A 23,107-nucleotide genomic window follows, 5' to 3' on the forward strand; every position below is an offset into this window, starting at 1 on the left:
TTATTTTACAACTCTTGGGTCAGGGTGCATTTTACCACACTATACAGCTATATTCATTTGATTTCGTCTTGATTAATAAACTAATTCAAAGTCTTTTCGTATTATAGAGGTACAGTTGAAAACGTTAAAAGTAAAAAAGATGCCGATGTGTGTAAAAGAAAAAATCTATTGTATAATTATCGACTTATCTGTTAGGCGTTGTATTAGAGGAACTCCATGTGATCTACAAGACAATGAAGAACATAAACAATCTCTACCATTCTACAGTTACTACCATCTTCAGCTTTAAACATGTAAACATCGTTATCAATCTCAATCCAACTACAACCTGGACTCGTCTTCAGCCCTTTATCTTTCATCGCTTTCCTCACCATCGCCGCCTCTTTATAGTACCTCACACTAGCGTAAAGATTAGCCAGCTGGACATGCGTGGCTGCACATTCAGGTTCAAGCATCAACCGTTCCTCAGCAGCTCTGATTCCCATCCATACATCTCCGTGAACACGGCAAGAGAACAGCAGAGATCCCCATATCACTGCGTTTGGTTCCATCGGCATGGTTTCGATCAGCTCTAATGCTTCTTGCAGCAGACCAAACCTCCCGAGAAGATCTATTAGACAAGAGTAATGGTTGAGTTGTGGTTTCAAGCCGCGTTCAGACATCGAATTGAAGAACTCTCTTCCTTCTTTTACCATACCAGCGTGTCTGCACGATGAGAGGACTCCAAGGTAAGTGATTGCATCAGGCTTTGTCCCACTTTTGGGCATCACTACTTCGAAAAGCTCGATAGCTTGCGTCGCAAGTCCGTGCTGCGCGTAACCAGCAATCATAGAGTTCCAAGAGACGACATCTTTGTCTATAAACTGGTCAAAGACACGGAAAGCATCCTTCAAGTCTCCGCATTTACAGTACATCGAGATGAGAGCGTTTGAGATATGGAGACAAGACTTGAAACCCGTCTTAAGCGTCTGGCAATGAACGCTTCTTCCTTGCCCTAACGCTCCGCTTCCAGTGCAAGCGTTCAAGAGAGCCGTGAAGGTGTAATCATTCGGTTGTTCAGAGGTTGAGTTTCTCATCTTTGAATAAAGTTTCAAGCAGATATCCACACGCCACTCCTGCGCAAACCCGGAGATCATAGCCGTCCACGAAACAACATTCTTCTCAGGCATTTCAACGAACACTTTACGTGCATTATCTACCTCACCAGAATCTCTGTACAAAACGACTAAAGAGCTTCCTACGTACACATCTGAGGTAAACCCACTTTTTAACGCTAAGCAGTGAAACCCATAACCATTTCGAAAGTCACGATCCGACCCGCAAGAGCTCACGGCGGAAGACAAACCATAAGCATCGAAACTACACTTGAGAGTTGAAGAATTCTCGAGCAGAACTTCTTCCAGAACGCTTGAGACTCCATGTTTGGTTCTTGCGAGGCCAAAATCATCTCTGAGATGCTTCGAATCTGTTCGCAGAAAGTCCTTAACGAGTCCAAGATGGTTCTGGCGACTCGAAGCTTCATCTGGTTTCGAAGATATGATGTTTAGAACTCTCAGAGCGCGAGCTCGTTTGTCGACTTCACTTGCGTCGTTCGATATAGCACGATTCAGTGAACGAACTCGAGAATGATATTTTCTCAGACAAGACATGAAACTTGACGGGACATCATCTCCTATACCCACCCTCCTTATCGGTCGATCTTTGAAGGACATGAAACAAAAAGGAAAAAATATAAAATGGTAAATTGCTGGAATTTACAGTTAACCCTAAGGAAGGTAAACTATTTACGGGTTTTACCAAGTTTAACCGAAGAGAAAACCGAATCGAATTGAAATACGAACCAAAGATCATAAATTAGACTTAACCGTCTCCAATCCAACTTAAACCCTCCGATCCAATCTCGATTTTAACCATCTCGAACCCGAATCCAAATAACCACTCAATTTCGATTTAAACCAAGTCGAGTCTCTCCAATTTCTCCTTTATTTCCATTTCCCCTCTCTCTCAACGGTTTCTCCCAAATTCGAAAACGTAACCCTAGAACATCCCACTCCCCTTCGATTCCTTCGATTTCCCTTCGATTATTCACCGAAAACGTGTGAATCATAGTTGAAACTAGGCTGGGTAAGAGAAAGGATAGGCCTCCTCCAACGGATCCTCCTCCGCAAAAGAGCGGGACCTCGAAGAAGAACAAACCGAAGAAGAGTTCCAAGAAGAGAAAAACGACGGATGAGGAATCACCGGCGGTTGATTTTGTTGGAACCGTGGGAGTTGCGGAGGAGAATGAAGTAGAAGAACCGGCTAAGGATGTAGAAGATCGGGAGAAAGAGAAAGAAGAATCGGAGAAGGAGAAATAAAGGGAAGAAGAAAATGGAGACGAAGATGAAAAGGAAGAAGGAAATAGCGATGAATCTCAAGAAGAGAAAGACGAAAATGGAGACAAAGATGAAGAGGAAGAAGAAAATAGCGATGAAGAAGTAGAGAGCAAAGATGAAGAAAAAATACAAGAGGAGGAAGACACCGGAGAAGAAGAGAACGAGACTCCCGAAGAGAACATAGGTCAAAATGAAAATGAAAATCAAGAACAAGGAGAACCCCCATTGGAAGCGGAATTAGGAAATGTTGATGGTGATGGTGAAGGGGTTCTCGGGCAAGGAGAAGAGGTAATAAGTGTGGAACTTGAATAGGGTTTAACTAGATATACTAGGAAAGGCTCGGATAACTTAGGAGAACTATGTTTTAGTACTTGCATAACTGATGTAGAACACAATGTTACTTGCAGGAATTAGAGGCAACCGAGGCAATCAAACCGTTGAGGATGTACTTCTATGAGTCGGAGTACAAGAAACAAATAAAGCTAGCGACCAAATGTTTCGTCAAAGACGTTATAGTTACATTTGACAATCTGGAACCGCCGATGAGTGATACTGAGAGGAAGTGGTTTGAGGAGCATCCACAATTCTGTCACGTGTTCCACCTGGAGAAGGACTCAAACCACATGGTCCAAGGAATGTGGATGTTGCTATTGCGGACAGTGGATAGCTCGAAGAGGAAGGAAGTGTGGTTCATTGTGAATAGTGTTCCCATCCGCTATGGCCTGAGAGAACACGTTTTGATCTCAGGTCTTAGTTGCCGCAACTATCCACTTGGGTATAAGGAGTTTGGTGATAGAAAGTTCGTGAAGTGCCATTTCAAGAAGGGAGAATCAATAAGGCTTGAGGATGTCAAAGCGAAGCTGTTGGCTATGGGAGAACACAGAGACCGGCTGAAGATGATGGTTTTGTTCTTTTTAGGAAGTGTTATCTGTGCGCAAACGAAAGTAGGAAAAGGCGCCAGAGATGTTTTGGAATTCTTCCAAAGAGCTGTGGACGATCTCGAGTTCTACGAAAACTTTCCATGGGGGAGGTACTCGTTTGATTACATGGTTAAGGAGATATCGCACATCATAGATCATTTTGGAGGTCGGGTTAGAGAGAAGACTTTATGGCCACTTCCAGGTTTCTGTCTGCCACTGGAGGTAAGCAATTGAAGATACTCACCTTATCATTTGTTAATATTATTGTGTTAAGTGTTTGTACATGATTGGTATGTAGTTGCTTGCTTTTGAGGCAATTCCCAAGTTGGGATTGAAGTTCAGACAAGAGGTTGAAGACGTCGATGTAGACTGTCCTAGGATGTGCAGATCAGTCTTTAAATCTGCAGGGATGAAAGGGTTTTCACTTTCAAAATTGAATCGGGAACTGGGCAAACTGGACAAAATAACGGTATGTTTCTTCCCCTGCAAACTTTGAAAATGTTGTAGCATTATACTAACATGTGATTATTTTTTGGTTTTAATTTTTTGGTATCAGTCACGGGATATCCACAGCATCCTTCCTACCAAGACAGAAGAAGAAGTAGCTCTTTTGGAAGAGCTGACTGAAGAGGAGGACGACGTTGATGTCGATGATATTTCTGTTGACAGTTGGGTAAAGCGTCTTGCAGAAGGACATTCAGTCTTTTTTGAAGAGATGTATGATGTAGACGTTGCTGCGCGTGATCCAAATGCACAAGAGGCTGTCGACGAAGATCAGGATGACGAAGAAGGTGGAGAGGAAGGAGGCGCAAACCAGAAGAAGATGATGGAGGAGTTGATCAAACAAGTGAAAATGTTTGGCACTCAGCTAAAGAGAGTTAAGAAGACAATGGACAAGTTTGAGGAAAGGATGGTGGTTCCGTTTGAGGCGTTTATGAAGAAAGCTATGGATGAAGGGAAAGGAAGCAGGGAGTGAAGAACTCGGTTATGTATTTTGTAAACTCGGTTATGTATTTTGTGGGAAGTTGGACCCATTATTTTGTTGTTGTGTGGATGTTGGAAACCTCTTGACTTATTAGGTATGTTGGATGGAACTTGTTCTTGTTATCATGGATGTTGCAATCTTGTTATCATGGAAGTTCTTATGATTATATTTTGAATGTGCCTCTTAAGGAAAACTAGGACAACTAGGAGAACTAGGAGAACTTAATGAAAACTAGGACAACTAGGAGAACTAGGAGAACTTAATGAAAACTAGGAAAACTAGGAAAACTAGGAAAACTAGAAATACTAGGAAAACTAGGAAAACTAGAAATACTAGGAAAACTAATTCTTCAACACCACACTTAAACTAAGCATACAATTCTTCAAACTTCCTAACAATGTCATCTTCTTCATTTTCGTCATTCCCGCCCCCGCCCTTCCCTGTCTTCTTCTTCTCCAAGTGACTTTTCATTTCAGAAATGGTCTTCTGTAATTGCTCAATCACTTTATCCTTCTCCTGGATTTCATCACGGGCTTGAAGCAATGCTCTCCTTTGCCATTCTGTACCATCCTCTTCATCGAACCAAGAGAAGTAATTGCATTCATTTCCAAGCTGCAATAAGGTCAAAATTCAAACCCAATTCAAATTCAGATTCCATTATATCCAGATTCCATCATATATTCATACCTTAAAACGCGGACAGCCATAAAAGTGTCGACCAGGATTTTTCTCAGTCCAAGCTTGCCTTATTTTCGCCGGCAAGCCACAGTGACACAACCTCAGACAAAAAAATCGGCGGCGGCTCCTTTGCGATAAAGACGAACCCGAACCCGAACCCACTTCCATCTTCACTTTTTCCATCTCACTTGCTCGGCGAGGGGGGAAGAGAATTCGATTCTCAAAATAGAGAAGAGAGACGAGAGACACGAGAGAGGGGAGGGAGAGGAAATGGGAGAAATAGAGAGAGAGAGAGAGAGAGAGAGGGAGAGATGAAAAAGGGATAAAAAGTCAAACTGAAAGTACTTGAAAGGCTTTGGGAGGGGAATAAATTTGTGTGGTTGAGATAATTTAGACGATTTTAATATTAAAATGAGATAATTGCCCAAAAAAAATTTGTTCATAGTTATATCCAAGATACTAGTATTCCCAACTTTGGTCTTAGTTATATTTTTGTCGGTTTCTAATTTATTTAGTGTTACTAATCTATTTAAATTGGTTATCTAGTTTTAACTTCAATATTACTAGTTTAAATTGTTATATATATAGTTCCGTGCAATTATATTTAGCGAATAGATATAACTCGAAAGTTTCGTTTGTAAGATGTCTTTGGCCAACAAAGTGTTATTGGAATTGCAAGGTCTCGTAAGGGATACATGAGAGTTTTTTTCCTAAATTTCAGAAATTGATAACCGAGTTTTATTATAAATATATGTTAGAGTTGCGAAAACAAATATAAAACTATGATATTCGGGTTTTGATAGAGAAAAAACTATGAGATTCGAGTTTTGATATAGATAATACTAATGTCATTACAAAACAAAGTAGATTTCAAGTTTTACGCAGTTTTCCAAGTCATACAACACGATACAACACGAAATGAAACAAAGTTCCAGAGCTTACAACACAAAATCAAGTACCCAAATGCATTACTCGAAATATGCATTACTCCAAATTCATCCAAATTTAAACTCTTTTCCTTCCTTGCCGCTTGATGCGATATGGAGGTATGATCTTCACCTCCTTGATCTGATCTGGTGCATTCCAAGAAGCCATGTCGGGCACAACATTAAGTGTTCTGGAATACGCCAAATGCCACATTTCCGTCCAGTAGTATTTTGAGCACAACTCATGGATATCAAGGCGCCTGCCATCAACATTCCTAGCGAAATAGATATAAGCTGCCAGTCCATGCAGACAAGGGAACTTTTCATAGTCCCACACCTTGCAAGTACAAGTTTTTCCAACCAAGGTCGCCCAAAACACCTTTCCTGCAGTGTCAGTGATCGCGTACTTAAGCTCGTAACTATCAAGTTCCCACACAGGTAACTTATGTGCAACAGCCCATAAATCGTGCAAGTAGTTCTCAACCCGAGGCACCAGTCTTGTATTCATTGATGTAGAAACAACATCCTTCCGTTGAGTGAACCAATCAGAGAATTTCCTAATGATACAATCCAGCATTGGTATTAAGGCCCACCTTGTTGCCTCTTTAAACACGTTCTTCATTGATCCCAGAGTGTTGCTTGTATCCAAGTTGTACCTATCACGTGGGAAAAAAACCTTGCCCATTTGTCCTTTTCAATACCACATTCCTCCACATACTTGTACGCAGCTGGACATCTTATCTTAAATGAGTCGTAAGCAGAATTGAAGTCATCAACCGTGTAATATCTGCCCAACTCCATAAGTTTTTGCCCGACTATATTCTTGTTGACGTTACAAGCATGCAATTTCACCTTTTCCTTCAAATGCCATAAACAATGACCATGGTGAGCCTGTGGAAACACGTTTCCTATGGCGAAGATCAAGCTCTGATGAAGAGTACTAATGAAAACCAGTTCAGAAGAGTCTGGTATAACACTTTTAAGCATCTCGAAAAACCAAGTCCAACTAGCAAGATTCTCACCATCTACTACTGCAAACGCAAGTGGATAATTCTGACCATTAGGATCCTGAGCTTTCGCGAAAACTAAAACACCACCGTTCTTCAGACGTATCCCCTCCACAGCTATCACCTTCCTCATAACTGCAAACCCTTCAATGCAAGCTCCCAAAGCTATGAAAAGGTACTCAAATTTACTTTTATCATCCAATTTCAAACAGGTTTTTGTCCCCGGATTCACTTGCTCTAACATGTACAAATAGCTATACAACATCTTGTAGCTCTCTTTCGGACTACCAGGTATATCTCTGACGTGATTGCTCATTATGTCCTGCCAAAAGGAACAAACAAAAGAAACTCACTACAATTTCCCCTACTATTATCCTGCTACAGTTTTACCAGTTATTCGAATTTTTCCTGTTTTCCTAATTCTACCAGTTGTACCCAGTTATTCAGTTTTACTACAATTTATCAAGAACAATTGAATAATCTAGGGTTTATCCCTATCCCTCAACTCCAATTCACCTACCGAAATTCATTATACCGAAATTCACCCCGAAACTAAACAAAACTTGTCACAATTACAAATCTATTAAAACCCCCAAAACCTACTTCCGAAATAATGCTCGAACAGAGCATAACTTACCGGCTGCAACTTTATCGGCCCCGACGGCAACAGACGGCAGCGTTCGAGAAGCTGAGAGAGAGAGGAGTGGAGGAGGAGTGGAGGAGGAGCTGCAGGAGGAGCTGCTGCGGGAGGAGCTGTAGGTTTGGTCTGGGGGGAGCTCCGGATGGGGGATTCACTTTTTTTCTTTTTTTTTAGACCAAACCAACAAACATAAGAACCACTTTTAATTTTTTTTTACAGACCAATCCAATTCAGATCCGACCAAACCCGAGTTATGTTAGATGCCGATTTTGGTTTGGGACATTCTTGGTTCCAATTAAAATATGTCCTTTTGGTCTTTTCACATATTCATTAATGCTTGATGGGTATAGTATATTTTATGGTGCATAGGAGATTGATTGAGGAGGAGATTGGGCATTGGAGGTGATGTCCCAAACTTGACAAGTCTTGTCGATTCCGATACTTCACTTCCCTTTGGATAAATAGATACAATTACATATGGGCCGTAAGCCCAATTTAAAAGCCCACTAAATTACCTCTTGTTGTGATGTCTATGACAAAATGACTTCTGTGACACTTGGTGAAGCTGTAATCGTATAACAATGGCTCCAATCGGTAACCATATCGTAATCGCGTGAATCTTAACCTGCAAAAAAAATTAATTAAACTGCAAATTTTTTTAAAATTTGCGGAATGATAGAATACATGTTAAACTGATCAAAATATTTATATGGTATTTACTTTGTTATAAAAAAAATGTGAAAATAATTAAAATTTATTAAAAATACTTTAGTTCTTATTATAAATATATATCTTATCTTTTAATATGTTTTAATAATAGATTGACATTTTATAATACCACAAAACAGTTTATAATATAACTTTATTTACAACATAACTATTTACCACTACAAAAACTATTTCTATTTATTTAAAATTTTAAAATACTATTAGCGTATAATTTAATAATATAAAAGTGTTAATTTTGTAAAAAAATTCACAATAATATACTAAAACTCACTTTTCCACCTAATGAAAATTCTCTTTATATTTTTGTCAGCAAAAATACAAATTTGCGTTTTTTTTTCTTTTTCATTCCGTAATTTTTTTTGATTGGTAAAAGATTTGTAGAATTACGTTTGAAACGTGATTCCGCCATTCCACAAGGTCACCAATCAAAACCAATACGGTATAGTAATTAATTTTCCTTTGGAATTAACGTCAAAGAAGATTAGGGATATGTTTATGTCATTAATTTAACAAATAGGATGATTCCTCCTGTTCACTCACATGAATATTTGTCAAATCATATAATATAAACAAAACCTTGCAGTAAAAAGTTGATTTTATACTTTTTTTTCTTGAAAAGGTCTTCTTGATGTGAGTGATTACCACGCACGAAAACTGCAGATTTCTGTCTCTTTAAGTTATTCAATCCCATATTGTCGTTTTGCTTACACACACCACACTGTCCTTTTGCTAACAATCAGAGTTATTTACTGTCCCTACATCACAGGAGGGTTTTAGGTTCATTTCACTCCTCTCCTGAAGTGAATGGATTTGAATCTGTTTTTCAATTTGAACTTCAGAATATTCTTGAGTTTTTCTTTGGAAGAGTGTCGTGGTAAGTTGATTTTTTAAAGGTATGATGTTGATATGTTCTTTATTAAATGAATGTATTGTAAATCATAATGACATGATCTAGCAACACATTGGTCTTACCATTGTTAGTTTACCTTTTTGCAGCTAGTTGTGAGTTGAGCTTTATAAGCTTTAACAAATTACGTTCTCGTTGTTGAATAAATAAAGAACCATATGACGATTGATCTGAGAACTGTGGAGTGTCTAAGAGGGAGACTACTTGCAGAGAGGCAAGTTTCAAGGTCTGCTAAAGAAGAAGCAGAGCTCATTACCAGAAGGGTAAACTTCTTGTTTAGGAAATATCTTTTCCCCACCTTTTCTAGATCTGTATGATCAAGAACCATGAAATATTCACTCTTGTTACTCAAGTACAAAGAAAGATTCGCTTGCTCTCTCTCTCTCTGTCTATTCTTCATTAGTGTGATATAACATTAGACTTAATAAGAGGAGCTGTTTTCAGTATTTACTTTCGTTTGAGTTTGGTTAAAAGCATGATTTTTTTTGGTCAAATATGATTTTTGTTTTCAAATACTAATCTCTTGGAAACAGATGGAAGAGCTGGAGAAACATCTGAAAGAAGAGATCAGATTAAGAGAAAAAGCAGAGAAGAGACTAAAAGTTCTGATTAAAAAGCTTGAGTTCATAAAAGGGTCACACAGTTCTGAGAGCTCAGAGCAATCAAGTTCATCTGAAGCTTCTTGTTTGTCATCGGTTTCCACTTCAGCATCCAATGAAGAAGAAGTAGAAGAACAAGAAACTCATGGAAATGGATTTTTGGAGGAAGGAAAAGTATATCAAGCAACTGAAAATGTTGTCTCCATGGTAAAAGAGTTAAGTTCAAAGGTCATAGTTGTTTCTTCTGGTGATGTAAGTGTTATTGCTTCAGCGTCAAGTCAGGAAGGAGAATCACAGGCTGGTAATGATTTTTCTAAGGGCTCAGATACATCTTAAGATAGTTCCATATCTTTAAAACCAAGAAGTTCAGGACCGAAGCTAGTAGCATGTTATATGTTGTGTTTCATTTCAGTACAAGTGGTAGTTATCCTAATTATTATGAGTCAGCGGTGACATTATCAGCTGTAAACCTATTGGTTGTGACTTGCGATACTAAGCATTAGTATATCTAACTTACGAGTTTTATGAAATAATTTTTTGAAACATAACAAATGTGTTTAATGGACGACAACGAATGAAGTATATATCTAACTTTCTTATAACACTAAATCAGGTTACAAATAGTGTGACAAAAGTACGTATAGCATGTCAGTACAGCAATATGTAAATCCAAACATTGTCGATAAGTATTATATATCGCAATAGAGCGGGCTTAAACCCATCTGCATGTCATATATGATGATCATAGTTAAATCTCAATTAGATGTAACGAGATACGAATAGTAGTATAATTAATTAAGGCGCCCATTTCCAGAATTTGGAGAGATTACTGAATACTATAATGATGAAACCTATCTCAATTTATTTGTTTAGGTCAATTTCAGTTTTTTATTAAAAAAAAACAAATCTTCAAAATTAATATATAGATGTTATGAAATTACGGAGATTTTTTTCCATAATCATTTCTTTATTTGCTGAATTTGAAAATGAGAAGATCATCTGTTTTTAATTAATGTTTGATGGAAGATAATAATAAAATAAAAAATAATTGTGATCGTGACCGATCATGGCGGAGAAACACTTGATTGTCGTCCACAACTATCTCAAAGACAGGTGACTCGACATTTTTTGTTTTGTTTTTGTTTTTAAATCAATATTTAATTATCTCCTGAATAATCGATAATCTAACATTGACCATTTCTTGATCTGCCATTTGCGGGTTGAGGGTTGTTCTCAAATTTTCTCCAAGCACCAAATCAATTATTCTAAACTTTATTTTATTCTTCTGATCTTATCGTCGTATTTTCCAAAATGGTTTGTTGTTGATATCGGTGGTTATATGTTACATGATTAAAGCTTTGTGTAGATTAATTAAAGAAAACTGGTTTGAAATTTGTGAGATTGGCGAAATGTTAAAGTAAAAGAAAGCTATGGGAATTAGAAATAGTATTGTTTGTGAAATATGTTGTTATCTTTGGTGAGCAAGCGCTCACTGGAGGTAGATTCCAGGTAAGCTTTGTTGTTTCTTGATTAATTTTGTAATTTGTGATTAATATTACAAAGAAATGAAGATGGATTGATATTGTTTGCAGGGACGCCTATGGATTTGCCTTGAGACCTCAACACGTTCAAAGATATCACGAGTACCTTAGCATCTATACGGTGAGTTATTTCTTCTCATGTTACATTGGCTGTCGTCTCAGATAAATATAGTAAATGAATCTCTGTGGTATCATCACTAGTGTTATGAATGTCATGTTTATGTTGTTACATAATGGTTTCATGTAATAAAACTGTTAACTTATAGCAACATGCAAGAATGTAAGAGAGAGCAGGAAATGTAGTGAGTTGCTTTTTTTAGTAATCAGTTTTTGTTAAATAGTTTAGGAAGCTGGTGAATGGTTCTTGATTTCTCTCACTAGTAAGCTCTGTACAATCTTCCCTGCTACTCATAATATATGAGCTAAGCTAATTGAAATACTACTACTTACTGGAATAGGAGGAAGAGACAGAGAGGGGAGAGAAATGGAAAAACTTTCTAGACCGGCTTGACCAGTCCCCTGAACCTTGTTCCTCTGAAGAAGAGTTCCAGGATACATTGCCTGCTGATGATGGTTCGGAGTCTGGAGAGGAGAGTGCTGCTTCAGGGGAAGGTTCAATAAAGGAGAAACATGAATCTGAACTTGGTGATGAAGAAGTGCAGCAGTTTGAACAATGTACCTCAGAAACAGTTGATGAGCTTTCAAAAGAGAGTGAATTAGACAAGGATGCACAGGTTCTTGAAAAAGACAGCAAACCTGTGAAGGATGATAAGGAGCAACTTGAACCAGACAAGGAGGCACAGGTTCTTGAAAAAGACAGCAAACCTGTGGAGGATGATAAGGAGCAACTTGAATCTGAAGAGGAGAGTCCTGCTTCAGGGGAGGGTTCAAGAAACGTGAAACATGAATCTGAACTTGCTGATAAAGAAGTGCAGCAACAAGGTAGCCCTGAAACAGTTGATGAGGTTTCAAAAGATAGTGAACCAGACAAGGAGGCACAGTATTTGAGAGTGAAGAGTCTTGAAAAGGACAGCAAACCTGTGGAGGATGATAAGGAGCAAATTGAATCTGAAAAGGACAAGGACAAGGAGCATTCAGACAAAAGTGAATCTGATGAAGATAAACAATCTCAACCAGTAAAACAAACCGAAGATCATGCACACATTCAACAAGAGAACGAACCAGAAAATCCTGTGGCAGAAGCAGATAAATGTCATGAAAAAGGACAACAACACAAGAAGTCCCGTTCAGTAATAGAATGGGCTGACATTAGACCTTGTCTTTCCTCCATAGAGGATATGATGTGCACTCGTGTTAAGAACATAATGAATATAAAAAACAGTCGGAGCCACCGTGCTTCACGGATAAACAAAGCACTGTCTTCCATTGGAGAATCAGTCGGAGAAGAAACTGACCATGATGACAGTGATTCAATAAAAGAAGAAAACGATGCTCAAAGTAGTAGTGTTACTCCAAAGCCATTCTTCCCTTGGTTTGAAGAGCTTGAGGTGCTTGTTCGTTTAGGAGTGCCAAAGGATCTCAGAGGAGAGGTTTGGCAAGCCTTTGTAGGTGTGAAGGCAAGACGAGTGGATAATTACTATCATGATTTGTTGGCTCACATAACTAACTTTGATGAAAGCAAGGAGCATGATGTTCAAAGAAAGTGGAAGAAACAAATTGAAAAGGTTTTTCTTGTTGCTTATTTTTTTTTTTTTTTGGTTTTGAAAGTGGTGATCATGATCACTCTTCTTGCTTATTATTTTTGTTTTTTTTTATTCTTCAGGATATACCTAGGACGTTCCCAGGCCACCCTGCTTTAAATGAGAATGGTCGAGACTCCTTAAGGCGGATACTTCTAGCTTATGCTTGTCATAACCCATCTGTTGGGTACTGCCAGGTGACTTAAGCTTCTATTTTAACTGAGTACATAATCTCAAAAGATATGTTAATTGTAATGCACCTCTAATATCATTACAGTTAGCAGTTAATTGTTCTTGTCTAAGCCAACAATGACCCTTTGGAAATATGCAGGCCATGAACTTCTTTGCTGGCCTGTTGCTTCTATTGATGCCAGAGGAAAATGCATTTTGGTAGGTTGATACAAACATTATGGCATGCATTGGTATGTTACTGTGAGCTGACTTATGTGTTACTGAAAAAATTTCAGGACTTTGGTTGGAGTCATTGATGAGTATTTTGATGGCTACTATACAGAGGAGATGATAGAATCTCAGGTGCCAGTTCATGGAAATGGACTTTGATTGTTTCCTTGTAAACAACCTTTTGTGTAAGAAGATGTATTGTAACCACTTTTACTCTTAGGTTGATCAACTAGTTTTTGAAGAGTTGATGAGAGAAAGATTCCCAAAACTCGGTTAGTTTTTTTCTTCTTGATCTCTTCATCTAAATTTCATTTTCCCTCTTTATACAGAGCAATGTGATTCCAATAATGCTCCTGGTGCAGTTAATCATCTGGATTACTTGGGAGTGCAGGTAGCATGGATCTCTGGGCCATGGTTTCTATCTATTTTTGTAAATATACTTCCTTGGGAATGTGGTGAGAACTCAGAAAGTTTCCTTTCTCATCCTTTCTTTAACTAAAGTTGTGTTTTCATCTTGTATGTTTCTTCTGGTCATAGTTTTGAGGATGTGGGATGTTCTTCTCTTTGAAGGCAACCGTGTAGTCTTGTTCAGAACAGCATTTGCATTAATGGAACTATATGGTATATTACTAACACTTTCTGTATATATCAACTGTGACACTCATAAGTGTTGTGATGATTTTCATTTATCTTTTATCTCCTTAGGTCCTGCAATTATTGCGACACAAGATGCAGGAGATGCTATTACTTCACTACAAGCACTTGCTAGTTCAACATTTGATAGCAGTCAGCTTGTTCTGACCGCATGCATGGGGTACTTATCGACGAATGAGGCTAGACTAGAGGAGCTTAGAGTAATACATAGACCGGCGGTGTTAGAGATTGTTGAGGAAAGAATGCAGAAAGGTCGTGTCTGGAAAGACAAGAAGGGGTTGGCTTCTAAGTTATATAGCTTTAAACATGAAGGCTCTATCTTAGTAGATGAACAGACTCTAAAGCAAGAGGGTGAGAATCTAGAAGATGGGTCAAATGTTGATTTAGAATTAGACTCTTTACCAGATCTTCAAGAGCAGGTGACTTTTTTGTTTTGATAACATGGTTGAGTTTCATCAAGGAAGATCTTGTGTAGCTGATTAGTATGAGAAATCTATTATATAATATGCAACTCCTTTTAAATTTCATCCATAACAGTTATTGTGCAGGCGGTATGGTTGAAGGTTGAACTATGCAGATTGTTGGAGGAGAAAAGATCAGCTGTGTTAAGGTTATTGACTTATTGTTACCTCATTCGTTGCAACAAGCCGGTACTAATCTTGTGTTATGCCTCTGTACAGAGCTGAGGAGCTAGAGATTGCTTTGATGGAGATGGTCAAAGAAGATAACAGACTTGAACTAAGTGCACGGGTAAATCTTTTATAGACCACCTCCAGAAGTTGTTATCAGGTGGCAGAGGAAGTCATATAAAACTAAAACCTTTACATGTTGCAGATAGAAGAACTGGAGAAGGATGTTAGAGATCTAAAGCAAGCACTTTCTGATAAAAAAGAACAAGAAACAGCCATGCTTCAGGTCTGTTCCATATAGTTGTTACTCCCACAAGTGTTATCCTTGCTTACTTGTTTGTTCGGTGGATACTTCAGGTCCTGATGAAAGTTGAGCAAGACCAAAAGCTCACTGAAGATGCTCGGGTGAGTGCAGAGCAGGATGCAGCTGCACAAAAATATGCAGTACACGTCCTTCAGGTGATTTGGTTACTTCAAACTCATTACATTACATGACTATTTTGCGGCTGTTACCTCAAAAAATGACAAGTCTTATATGCACAATGTCTTCATTATACAGGAAAAGAATGAGAAGCTTGCGGCTCAACTAGCTCAAATGGAGAAGAGAGTAGTTACAGCAGAAACAACTCTAGAAGCTACTTTGCAATATGAGTCAGGCCAAAATAAAGCACTATCATCTCCAAGGTACATCATAACTCAGCTCTTACCTTTTATAGATCTTCCAAAACTTATACAGGAAACCACATAGCTCTCTCTTTTCTCTTTTTTTCTTTATAACATGCTTAGTGAGTTATGTACCTTCATAAGTATCTAGGTACCACTGCCCAGGTCCATATGATTGATGACAATTATTTTCTTCTATGCTGTATAGGTTTGCTCCACAAGAGACTCTTAAAAAGAAGACAGGCTTCCTATCATTTGGGCTTGGCTGGCGAGAGAGGAACAAGGTGAAGTACTTAACACCCTCTAGCATGATGAAATATTCAGCTTAGGATATATCATTATTTTGTCTCTGCATCTATCTGGTTTAAAATATTATGAGCTCTGGGTACTTACTAATACAATGTTTTAAATATTAGGCAAAAGAGCCTGAAGAAACAAATGGTGATAGCACTAGTAATGCAACATCTGAAGCCAAATCACCTGAAGAAAGCAAATCAGAAGATCTTTTAAATCCGGAGATAAAACGCTAACCTACAAAGATTCTTTACTGCTATAACATTTATGTAATTTTTCAAATCTCTCCTAGCATCACATGCACCTTCCTGTGAGTTCTCTGCCCATATTTAACTTCTATTCTGCTTAGCCGTTAGTTACAGTAAGAGATGAGATTGTGGTGTCTGTGGAGTCCTAAACACATTGGTGTTCTGAAGATCCTGAACCTGCTATAAAATCTTCTTGCAGATTCTGTCTACACAGGTCGTTGAAGAGGGCTCAAGATTTGCCGGAAATTCATTTTTCTGATGAAGTCACACTCTTAAGCTTTTTTTTCAAGGCTTTCAACTTCAAGAGCTTACCTGCAAACTTTTGCTCAATGTTTCTTTATTAATTTTGACTAGAATAGTTTAACACTCTGCACAAAAGAGCAGTTCACTTTAAGTACATTTTACAATTATTTTGATAGAATTCATATAGAAAACAAGAACCTGCTAAAATATCTTCTTGTTGGCATAATAGTATAGTTCATTGTTGACATATCCTTGTGGTCTTTTGTGTGTGATCCATCAACGTTTTTGAAAGTTGAGTTTGGCAACAAAAAAGGCAAACATAGAAGCCAATGCAACTGGAAACGCAATAAGAACAATGGCTGTAATCACCAAACGGTCATGATGAAACCCAAAATACTCCTCTAAGAACCTTGCAACGGTCGTGGATTCGCCAAAGGCATTGATCTCTTCATGAATATCACCGTACTGAGACGTGAAGAACACGTTGAGAGTCCAAGAGGTTGGGGTTAGATAGTAAAGCCACACCCACCACTTTGGTATTTGCTGCATTGTTTCCAACATCAAGAAAACACAATCAACTAATCAAATATCAAAAGAAAATGTTGATGCTGACTTGATTTAAAAGATCTTTACCGGTTTTGGAATCAAGAAACCAGCAAAAAGGTTGAAAGCAACGAAGAAAAGAGACTGGAGAATAGCTGCGACCATGAAGTTCGGAGTCACGGAGATGAGGAACAAGGCGACGTAGTTGAAGCATAGCAAGTTGCAGAACATTGAGTAGAGACACCAAAGGACTTTAGAGTAAGAAGCGTAGAAACCGATCATTGGATATATTATGATCACAAACTCTGCGCTTTGGATGAATATGTAAGGAACCTCGGTCACAAGCTGAGCCAATGCGTAGGCAAAGGCAGAGTACATTCCCGCGAATCTTTCGCGGTACATAACATTACGTTCTGTCTCAAAATACTGTAACGCTGTGGCGCAGTTGTTTACTCCCAAGAAGAGGACAAGACCGTAGATAGCTCCGAGGACTGTGAACAAGTTCTGTTGAGTATCTCTGCCAAAAAAGGAAAGTTAAATACTAAAAATAGTATGATGAAAGTTAGGGTTTGTAGGGAACTTTTGGTAAGTTAGTTACATTACATCTTGTGGCCTTGCTTCCAGAAGAGTAGACCAAATATCAAAGAGGAGAATAAAGTGTGAAAGATTCGCATCAGGTTGTAAGAAGGGCTTCTCCAGTAAGACAAGCTCATCTTCCATAGACAAGATTTGAACTGTTCCCACCAGCTCTGCGCAAAGGTTCTGTTGAAATGCAAGTCGGTTGACCCGGGATCCGGTTTGCTCAGCTCTTTAACAAGTTCGGAGTTGGTTCTGCGGAAACAAGACATGATCTCATCAGCCTTATACAGTTTATGACCGTGTAAGAGAGATTGTACTAGTTCTACTCACGTGTAGAGATCTGAGTCGTTGTAGATTTTAGCGAAATCAATGTTGAGTTCAGTCTCTATGGACTGTGAAGTAACTTCTAGCATCCATGTTGCGGGATTGTAGTTGTCTTTAATCTTAGCAACTCCATGGATACTCTGCTTATTTAACCCCACCAAAGAACACAAATATAGAAACTAAAATGTCTGTAGCGTAACTATATTGTTGTTTCTTGTGTAACACGCTAACCTCAAAATATTTAATAACATGAGAAGAATGTTGTCCAAGAGGTCCAGTATAAATCATACGACCTCCTGTCTTCAGAAGCACCAACTGAACATGAAAACGATATTGTAAGAAAAAAAAAATTTGATAAAAGAAATTACATAAAAGAAAACATTATAAATAAAGTTTGGAACACTTTAAACCTCATCGAAAGCTTCGAAGATGTCAATGCTGGGCTGATGAATAGTGCAGACGATGGTTCGTCCAGTGTCAGCTACGTTCTTCACAGCTCTCATCACTATGGCGGCTGCTCTTGCGTCTAGCCCCGTCGTTGGTTCGTCCATGAATATGATGGAGGGGTTCGCCACCAACTCCACCGCCACCGTCAAACGCTTCCTCTGCTCCGTCGACAGTCCGCTCTGGCCGGCGACTCCCACCATCGCGTCCTTGATCTCCTCCAGCTCGATCGTCTCCAGAACTTGCTTCACGAATCTCTGCAGCGAATTTTTAGGTCATTTCTAGGTCACAGTGTTTGATTCTTAGAATCACTATTAGGGCTTACTATTTTGGTTTCAGGTTCTATTTCTGGAACTAGACGGAGCCAAGCTGAGTAAATGAGAGACTCTTCGACTGTGATGTTCGGTGAGTGTATATCCGTTTGCTCGCAGTAGCCTGAAACTCTTGCAAACGTTTCTTGGACCTTACGGTATCCACTGATCTTGATGTCTCCTTCGATGTATCCGCTTGTTTTTCTTCCGGCGAGAACGTCCAGTAGAGTTGTTTTTCCGGCTCCACTGATTCCCATCAATGCCGTTAGAACGCCGGGCCTGAAAGCTCCGGTGATGTTTGAGAGAAGCTGAAGTTTCTTCTCAGTGTACCCTTGACCTCTCATCTCCTGATATTGGCAAAGATCCATGGATTTTTATAACCTTTGATGGTCATTCAGTGGTAATGCTAAGTTATATGAATGAAACTATTACCATAGGAACGTCGACGTAATAGTTCAAGTCTTGAAATGTTATGGTGAGTGGCTTAAAAGGTAACACCATCTTCCCTGTTGAATTAATTAGGGTTTGAGGGAAAATTTAGAAAGAAATAGTTTGCTTGTCTGACAAGAAAGACAAATATGTTTCACCTGAATCCTCTTTTCTCTCTGTTGACTTGTTTTGCTTCTTGTCTGATGAATCTTTTGTTCCTTGCAGCTCAGAGAGCTTGTCATGGGAAATCATGGCACGAGATGACGTTGGAGCTGTCATTGTGTTAACATAAGCTCTTTAATTAGTATTTGGTATGTGGCATTTATTTGCCCTAATAGGTTGAAACTTACATTTCAAGAAACTCAAAGCAAGAGTGAAAATGGTGTTATAGATAAGGGCTAGACCAAACAATGCAGATAAGCAGACCCAATACATGTAATCATCATAGTTCAGTCCTCGGCTTTCGAGTATGGTTCTCCCCAGTGTAACATTTGTAGGTAGCATCTCCAAACATAACCAGAATACTAATTAGTCTTTGGAAAATTAAATGACATTCTAAACAAGTAAGGGAAGAGAGAAGTTACTTGCTGCCATCTTGGAGCATGAAACTCGTTCACAGAGAGTCCAATCTCAGCATAACTTATAGGATTCACCCAGAAACCCCACTTCAACCACCCTGGCATATCAGCTGCAACAGACCAAGGTCATGTTTCAAGCTTTGGAACAAGATTGTAATGAAATGAATGAAGCACAAAAAGTCTTACTATATGGGATGGCGAAACCGGCAAATACAAAGGTGATTAACACAGCAAAACCACCAGCTGCCATTGAAGCAACTCCTGTCTGAAAGATTCCAGCTATACACCGGAACATAGATATCGTTGTGAAGTGAACAGCAAATAGCATAATGAACTGCCTTAAGAACCTGAAACATCACAGATCATTACTTCACACTTGATCGTTGTTAAGTTTCTTTCGTTTCCAATTTAAAACCAACTGGCGGTAACTGAAATGGTCCAAACTCCTTATATAGTCACATACTCTTTAGAGATTAAGTTTATGACCCATTAATCTCTACATAATGCCAATAGATGTGAAAAGAAGGTTTCAAGGACTCACCTGGAGGCTTTAGGAGTGTATCCGATGACATAGTAAGTGAGACAAGTCCAAACTAGAGACTGAAAGAAAGAGAGGGGGACCTTCAACACTGTTGCTGGGATTGCATAAGCCCAAGCTGGATAGAAACAAAGTTGCTTTTGCTTGTAAAACACGGCAAGGCGTTCAACAGTCATATTAAGCTCTGGAGCACCATTAACCAGAAGCACAACGGTTGCGAAAAAGAGGCAGCTCATGTAAGAGTTTCCATGAACGATGTCTACGCCCATCCGTGTTCGAATAAACACAGTCATAGTGAGGATTGCAGACAGAAGAAGCTGTCCAATATAAAGATTCTTCAGGATTAACACTATAATCTTTTATAAAAAAAGGAAAGAGATGTGTAATAATAACCAGAAACGTGTCAAAGAGGTAGACAAAGTAGTTTCTCTTCATGAGAAGAAACTCTCTTGAGAGGCATGCTCTGAACAGCTCCCAGTTTGGAAGAGAGTATGCATTGAAAGAAAGAGAATCATTCTGGTGTTTTGATCTATCATATGGCTTAGAGAGAGCTTCCTCAAGCTTTCTCCCAATCTCTAAGTCCTTGAATCTCTTTGAAAACGTTTCGACAGAGACAAAGCTATAAGGCAAGGCCTGGTGCAGCCAGTACTGTCCTTGGTCCTTTCTAGATATAACCTGGCAAGGCAAAACAACTCATGACCATGTCAGTGTTCAAGGAAACAGAAGTTTTTGTTTCTTACCTCTTGTAGAAAGTCTGCAACACCTTTCCTTTCCGGGCATCTAAATCCACATTCCTCAAAAAAGCTTAAGACCTGGTCTCTTGGACCGTGGTACACTATTATTCCTTGATCCATCAGCACAATATCATCAAAGAGGTCATATGATTCTGGAGCAGGTTGAAGAAGTGAAACAAGCACTGTTGCATTGGTAATGTGAGCTAGCTGCTGAAGAGACTTAACAATCTGAAGAGCGGTGGAGCTGTCTAAGCCATTTGTTATTTCATCCATGAAGAGAGCTTTTGTTGGACCAACGATCATCTCAGCTGAAAACAGTTTGGAACTTCTCAGACAGTAAACAGCTGACGGTTTTCGCATGTTTCTTAGCTATGAACCAAACCTGTTGTAAGACGTTTCTTTTGCCCTCCGGATATGCCTCTTCTCATTGCATTACCAAACAATGTTTCTGCACAAATGTCAAGCCCTAGGATCTGAAACATGCAATACAAGACCTAATTAAGAAGCTAATCAAGAAGGACAAACTGTATTAGAGAAGCTACCTTCAAGATGTAATCTGTTTGTAGACTTCTTTTAAGTCCTTCAACCGATATTGCCTGCACAGTTGGATTTACAAGACGTTTATAATAAACTGGCTGAGTTAAAAGATCAGTTTCAGAAGTGAACCTTCATGTAAGCATCTACTTCAGGGTCAGGAATGATTCCACCATCCTTTTCTCTTTTAATGACCTCCATCATAATATCTGTTTAATCCTAGAGTTATGTTTGTCACCAAAACCGTTTAGAGAATGCTTTCTTTATGACAAAATCTACCTGTTCGGCTAGCAACACCTTGACAACGAGCTGAGAAGTCAATTGTCTCCCTCACTGTCATCTCTGCAATGTGCAGATCGTTTTGACTTATGTATGCTGATGTTTTCTGAGGAACAAACTTGTTCAGCCCTTGTCCATTGTAGGATATTTCACCAGAAACCTTAAGATTTTTGTCTAAGTTTCCAGACAAAGCCTTAAGCAAAGTAGTTTTCCCACATCCAGGAGGACCTAGCAGCAGTGTTAGCCTTGAGCAACAAGAAGAAGCATTAGTTATGTTTCATTACACAAATCTCAAGGGTTGGATCAAAAGAGAGATACTACCTCCCCGGGTTAATGATGCCGCTAACATCATTAAGTATGCTTATCTTGGCTTCTTGTGTTCTTACACCACTCAGCTTCACCAGTTCCTGAAAGAGAAAAAGAGTATATAACTCAACACGAGCTTACTTCCATGTTGCAATATGCATTATAGTATACTCACTATGAAAACGTGCTTCAAGGAGTTCCATAAAGTTGGAAGCGCCTTCCCTTCAACGACCTCGCACTCAGCTTCAACACTTAAATTCTCATACCTCACTTCTATGCTCGGAAACTCCACCCCAACCCTGCAAGTAAGCAATTCAGTTTCAAGCTCAAGTTCAAGATTCACAAGGTTTGTTTCCTTATCTAGTAATTTTCACCTGTCTATTCTTTTTCTGATCTTCTTGAGCAGCTTGAGATTATCATTCTCAATGTGTTTGATCAGCTTCTCAATCATCAGATGACGTTCCATGGCTCCTAGCTTGGTGACATCAGCCACCCTCTTCCCATTCTCCTCAGACTCACCTTCTTCATCGACCAGAGATGATCTCAGCCGCTCAAAAGTTGGCAATCTCTGGATCTCAGCCCATTGGAGAGCATACTCTGCCTCATCCTCAGGCTCACTTCTTGAAGAGCTTCTCCTGAAACTAGTTCCCATATTTCTTCCAATCTCTGAAAGCTCCACTCTCATTTCTTCTCCACCCATCTGAGTCAAGCCTCAAAGAGTCCCAAGTTTTCTGATCAAATATGAGGTATACCTTTTTATTCTATTAATAATACATATGTAATTGTACTTTTCAGACTTAGAATAGTGAGGTGGTGGAAGATATAAAGGTGTTAAAAAGTTCTAATGAAAAATATATTATAAGACACAACCAGCTTGTATTGAAGTTCCTTTTATTTACTGAAAGTGAGATTAGCAAACACTTTGATTCAGTTATACTGGTAATCTATAAGCCACTAAAAGTAAATTAATGTAAGTTTCATATTTCAAAAATGAACTACTATTAGTTGATAGTTTCATCATATTTTATGGATAACTTCAAATCCTAGCAATCTCAGTAGGTGATATATGACATGGTGTGTTTGCCTCTATCTAAAGGTGGATGCCTGATGTTGCTTTCATGTGGTTGGAATTTTATTCTTCTTTTGTAGTTTCCTCCCACTTTCCAGTGCTTAGGTGGGGAGCCAATGGGCCGGCCCATCTACAGAGAATGTTCTTTCTTTAGCAGTTTTCGATCGTGTGGGTCCACGGGTATGACAAAAATTATCAAAACTTGTACGAACGGTTATTATTGCTTTGGCTTGTCGTTGATACGCTTCTTGTATAAAAAAAGCCACTACTAATAGGTTATTATTGGTTTGGCCTTATGT

At 38.8% G+C, this 23,107-nt stretch overlaps 5 protein-coding genes across 11 annotated transcripts; 2 read left to right on the forward strand and 3 right to left on the reverse strand.

The window, feature by feature from the left end:
* Positions 1–148: 148 nt before the first annotated feature.
* Positions 149–5,221, reverse strand: LOC103867206 (pentatricopeptide repeat-containing protein At2g37320). 2 transcript variants are annotated; one of them, XM_009145260.3, is made up of 2 exons: positions 698–5,221; positions 149–610 (listed from the first exon to the last, which is right to left on the reverse strand). In XM_009145260.3, the coding sequence occupies exons 1-2, from the start codon at positions 1,710–1,712 to the stop codon at positions 204–206; spliced, it is 1,422 nt and encodes a 473-aa protein (XP_009143508.2). In that variant the 5' UTR covers positions 1,713–5,221; the 3' UTR covers positions 149–203. The 2 variants fall into 2 exon arrangements, with proteins under 2 accessions (XP_009143508.2, XP_009143507.2); XM_009145259.3 differs by having other exon boundaries at positions 149–5,221.
* On the reverse strand, positions 4,647–7,207 carry LOC103867207. Its single transcript, XM_033291867.1, has 3 exons — positions 6,561–7,207; positions 5,970–6,441; positions 4,647–4,892 (listed from the first exon to the last, which is right to left on the reverse strand). Exons 1-3 carry the CDS (start codon positions 7,205–7,207, stop codon positions 4,647–4,649), a joined length of 1,365 nt encoding a protein of 454 aa, XP_033147758.1.
* A 1,828-nt stretch (positions 7,208–9,035) lies between these two features.
* Positions 9,036–10,311, forward strand: LOC103867208. Of its 2 annotated transcripts, none has more exons than XM_009145263.3 (3): positions 9,036–9,134; positions 9,257–9,430; positions 9,701–10,311. In XM_009145263.3, the coding sequence occupies exons 2-3, from the start codon at positions 9,326–9,328 to the stop codon at positions 10,100–10,102; spliced, it is 507 nt and encodes a 168-aa protein (XP_009143511.1). In that variant the 5' UTR covers positions 9,036–9,134; positions 9,257–9,325; the 3' UTR covers positions 10,103–10,311. The 2 variants fall into 2 exon arrangements, with proteins under 2 accessions (XP_009143511.1, XP_009143510.1); XM_009145262.3 differs by having other exon boundaries at positions 9,060–9,153.
* Positions 10,312–10,555: 244 nt separating this feature from the next.
* LOC103867210 (ecotropic viral integration site 5 protein homolog) lies at positions 10,556–16,346 on the forward strand. Of its 3 annotated transcripts, none has more exons than XM_033292564.1 (17): positions 10,556–10,879; positions 11,359–11,428; positions 11,766–12,992; positions 13,091–13,204; positions 13,339–13,397; positions 13,475–13,541; positions 13,630–13,681; positions 13,772–13,864; positions 13,947–14,030; positions 14,115–14,482; positions 14,612–14,673; positions 14,744–14,813; positions 14,898–14,978; positions 15,050–15,151; positions 15,252–15,376; positions 15,564–15,639; positions 15,772–16,346. In XM_033292564.1, exons 1-17 carry the CDS (start codon positions 10,833–10,835, stop codon positions 15,883–15,885), a joined length of 2,811 nt encoding a protein of 936 aa, XP_033148455.1. In that variant the 5' UTR covers positions 10,556–10,832; the 3' UTR covers positions 15,886–16,346. The 3 variants fall into 3 exon arrangements, with proteins under 3 accessions (XP_033148455.1, XP_018514649.1, XP_033148454.1); XM_018659133.2 differs by lacking the exon at positions 10,556–10,879 and adding an exon at positions 10,896–11,275; XM_033292563.1 differs by lacking the exons at positions 10,556–10,879; positions 13,630–13,681 and adding an exon at positions 10,896–11,275 and having other exon boundaries at positions 13,801–13,864.
* On the reverse strand, positions 16,234–22,878 carry LOC103867209 (ABC transporter G family member 33). Of its 3 annotated transcripts, XR_632614.3 has the most exons (23): positions 22,114–22,878; positions 21,915–22,038; positions 21,755–21,840; positions 21,434–21,678; positions 21,287–21,363; positions 21,163–21,216; positions 21,003–21,093; positions 20,627–20,928; positions 20,280–20,561; positions 19,890–20,203; positions 19,535–19,695; positions 19,355–19,458; positions 19,121–19,274; positions 18,929–19,042; positions 18,774–18,847; positions 18,356–18,688; positions 17,997–18,287; positions 17,818–17,901; positions 17,593–17,726; positions 17,287–17,514; positions 16,774–17,200; positions 16,339–16,683; positions 16,234–16,265 (listed from the first exon to the last, which is right to left on the reverse strand). XR_632614.3 is itself a non-coding variant. In XM_009145264.3 (22 exons), exons 1-22 carry the CDS (start codon positions 22,437–22,439, stop codon positions 16,417–16,419), a joined length of 4,272 nt encoding a protein of 1,423 aa, XP_009143512.2. In that variant the 5' UTR covers positions 22,440–22,878; the 3' UTR covers positions 16,336–16,416. The 3 variants fall into 3 exon arrangements, 2 of the variants coding, with proteins under 2 accessions (XP_009143512.2, XP_009143513.2); XM_009145264.3 differs by lacking the exon at positions 16,234–16,265 and having other exon boundaries at positions 16,336–16,683; XM_009145265.3 differs by lacking the exons at positions 16,234–16,265; positions 16,339–16,683 and having other exon boundaries at positions 16,893–17,200; positions 17,282–17,514.
* Positions 22,879–23,107: the final 229 nt, after the last annotated feature.

This window comes from Brassica rapa, chromosome A05 (genome assembly GCF_000309985.2).
Source record: "Brassica rapa cultivar Chiifu-401-42 chromosome A05, CAAS_Brap_v3.01, whole genome shotgun sequence".
NCBI classification, from domain to species: Eukaryota; Viridiplantae; Streptophyta; class Magnoliopsida; order Brassicales; family Brassicaceae; genus Brassica; species Brassica rapa.